General features: G+C 42.2%; 1 protein-coding gene across 1 annotated transcript in view; it reads right to left on the reverse strand.

The window, feature by feature from the left end:
* dennd3a (DENN/MADD domain containing 3a) overlaps positions 1–2,567 on the reverse strand; it is a 23,606-nt gene that overhangs the window by 9,277 nt on the left and 11,762 nt on the right. The window contains exons 19-23 of the mRNA XM_035681183.1: positions 2,359–2,438; positions 1,756–1,935; positions 1,424–1,594; positions 727–856; positions 233–340 (exon numbers count right to left, since the gene is read on the reverse strand). Coding sequence (XP_035537076.1) covers positions 233–340; positions 727–856; positions 1,424–1,594; positions 1,756–1,935; positions 2,359–2,438 — 669 coding nt within the window. The remainder of the gene's footprint in view (positions 1–232; positions 341–726; positions 857–1,423; positions 1,595–1,755; positions 1,936–2,358; positions 2,439–2,567) is intronic.

Raw genomic sequence — 2,567 nt, forward strand, 5'->3', positions numbered from 1 at the left:
GAGAGAGAGAGAGAGAGCGAGGTGATGACAAAGCAAAGGTCATGCGTGTGCATTTGTCAGTGACCGTGTGTTGGTGTCATAGTTGAAACTGGATTGTGAAACGGTCCGAGAGGGAGAAACCTGACACTTCGTCATCGCAGTGTTAATATGAATACTCAAGGGATTGCTTGGCTACAGGACTCGTTCAGCAGGAGCAGTGTGTGTTTGTGTGTTTGTGTGTGTGTGTTTGTACCTGGTGTGTACAGAAGTACATCCACAGCCTGAGGTGCAGCAAGTTCCAGCGAGGGGTTAATTTTGTGCTTTAATGTCTCTGAGGTTGTCTTGGGAACCATCATCGGCACTGGAGACACACAAACCACTGTTAACTCGCCTTTCACAGGTGGTGAATACATAAATGCACTGAAAAACCCCCAAACAGCAATAAAAATCTCCACACAACCTCTGATGAGTCATTATGTGCTAAGGAACACAGCGTTTCCAAATGATCTCAGACCAATCTTAACAGTTTCTAAGTATGCAAATTGGAACCGAAACTAAGTCATTAACCTCCGCAGCCTACATTAATTGTGTTTTTGTTGCATCAAAGAAGCAATCAAACTGAATCAACGCAATCTGAGTTTATAATGCCTTCCATGTTGACAAAGTGGGTGGGTTTAATAGTGCTCGAGATGCTGAAAGCAAAGCAAACAAGACAAAATCTATAACAATGAGCATTAACATCACCACCTTCCATCTTGATGCGGTCAAAGTGAGCCAGCTTCGAGGCAGCGTAGATGGCCTTACTGCTCTGAAGGCTGCCCACTACTGCGTCCATTAACAGGGCATTGGTCAGAGCCTGCTGCATGTACTGGGGGTCCTGGAGACAAAGATCCAGATACAATTCATTACACATTTTTACAACAGCTTTTGATTAATATCATACACTATACACTAATATTTTACTATTTTTTAAATATATTTAGGTGTCTTTTTATATTGTCTTATGTGGCAAGCTCCAAACAAGCTGGATATATCTTCAATATATACTGGAGTACCAGACACACAAAAGAGAAATGAGACTAACAATAGGAGAAGAGTGTGAGACAGAGATGTTACAGTTACATCATCTGGTTTCACAAAGGAAACCCTCTGTCTTTATTCAAGTATTTGAATTTATGTACATGCACGCCTTGTGGAATTTCAACCACACCTACAAAAGGTCACTAAAGTTCACAATAACTGGCACACACACACACTCACAGAGTAAATTATACCTAGATAAAGACATGCTATGAGTAATAAAGGAATTACTCACCAAATAATCTCATTTAATTATTCGTCTGTATGATTCTCTCTTTCCTCCCACACATGTATATCCTCATGTTGGCACACACACACACACACACACACGCGCACACACACGCGCACACACACACAGCTTTACCTTGTGTTGGTCAGCCATGTTGCGCCCGGCCCACATCTCTTTGACCATCAAGTTCCATAGCTCAGTTTCCGTTTTTAAATTGGCCTCGAACGCATCCTTCCTGCCCCGAACGCGCAGCTTCAGACTAGGGATTCGCAACAGCAGAAAGGGAGCCGAAGACACTTTCACCTCCTACAGGAAAAGACCAGGGCTGGATCAACATACTTGATTAAACCTGGTGGGGGCATATATGTGCATTTTTTCAAGCTTTTAGTCCTGATTAAAAGAACTGTAACTCCTCACCTCTTAACTTTTCTTCTGCTCACTTTAAATCTAATTTCAAAAGGTCTCACCTCTAAATCTCGGTACTGTGCCACCTCCACGTATCCCGGTCGTCCATCGGTCAGCAGGAAGAGCCGCCGCTGTGTCATAGCGATCTTCCCCACGCCGCGGCTCGTCTTGACAGAGGAGGACAGCTTGAAGACGCACTCGCTGGGCTCAATGTGCTCCAAGACAGACGCTGGCAAGCATACCTGAAAATCAAAGTCAACTGGTCAAGGAAAAAATTGAGCAGGAAACATATTGATTCAGTTTGCAGTTAACATAACGAAATCAGCAACATATAAATCATTTGCTTCCAAGATTTAGAACAACTCTCTCAATTCTCCATCAGATTCAGGAGATCTCAGCTGTGGAGTACCGTCTTACTGCAACACAATCATCCTCTTAACAAACTGGAAATGTATAAATAAACTAATGCTGTTTCGTGGTGCTGTTTGTATGCCCGTAGGCAGAAGTAAAATAAGCTTATCATTTAAATTATGATCAGCTGACAAACACGAAATGTTGATTTTCCATCTATATGTCACACTACCCCTTTCTACTGTGAATGTGGATATAACTGCCATGCCACTACTGTATAATCAAGATCTAGGCTTACAAACAAACATACAGACCTCCTGTGCCTCGGCCTCAGTCTCTTTCCAGATGGTGTAGAAGACTCTAAACAACTCTGGACCAACCTGCTTCTGGTGACCTACAATAAATAAACACACAATGACTTGTGACTGAGTTTAAAAACAATATTTTGATTTTCATTTAACCCAAAATGTTTGACTGAGCAACCTTTATAGAAATACAGCTTCATTCTCTCTCTCTCTCTCTC

Source organism: Morone saxatilis, unplaced genomic scaffold, assembly GCF_004916995.1.
Source record: "Morone saxatilis isolate NCDOM2014 unplaced genomic scaffold, NCSU_SB_2.0 Contig9, whole genome shotgun sequence".
NCBI lineage: Eukaryota > Metazoa > Chordata > Actinopteri > Moronidae > Morone > Morone saxatilis.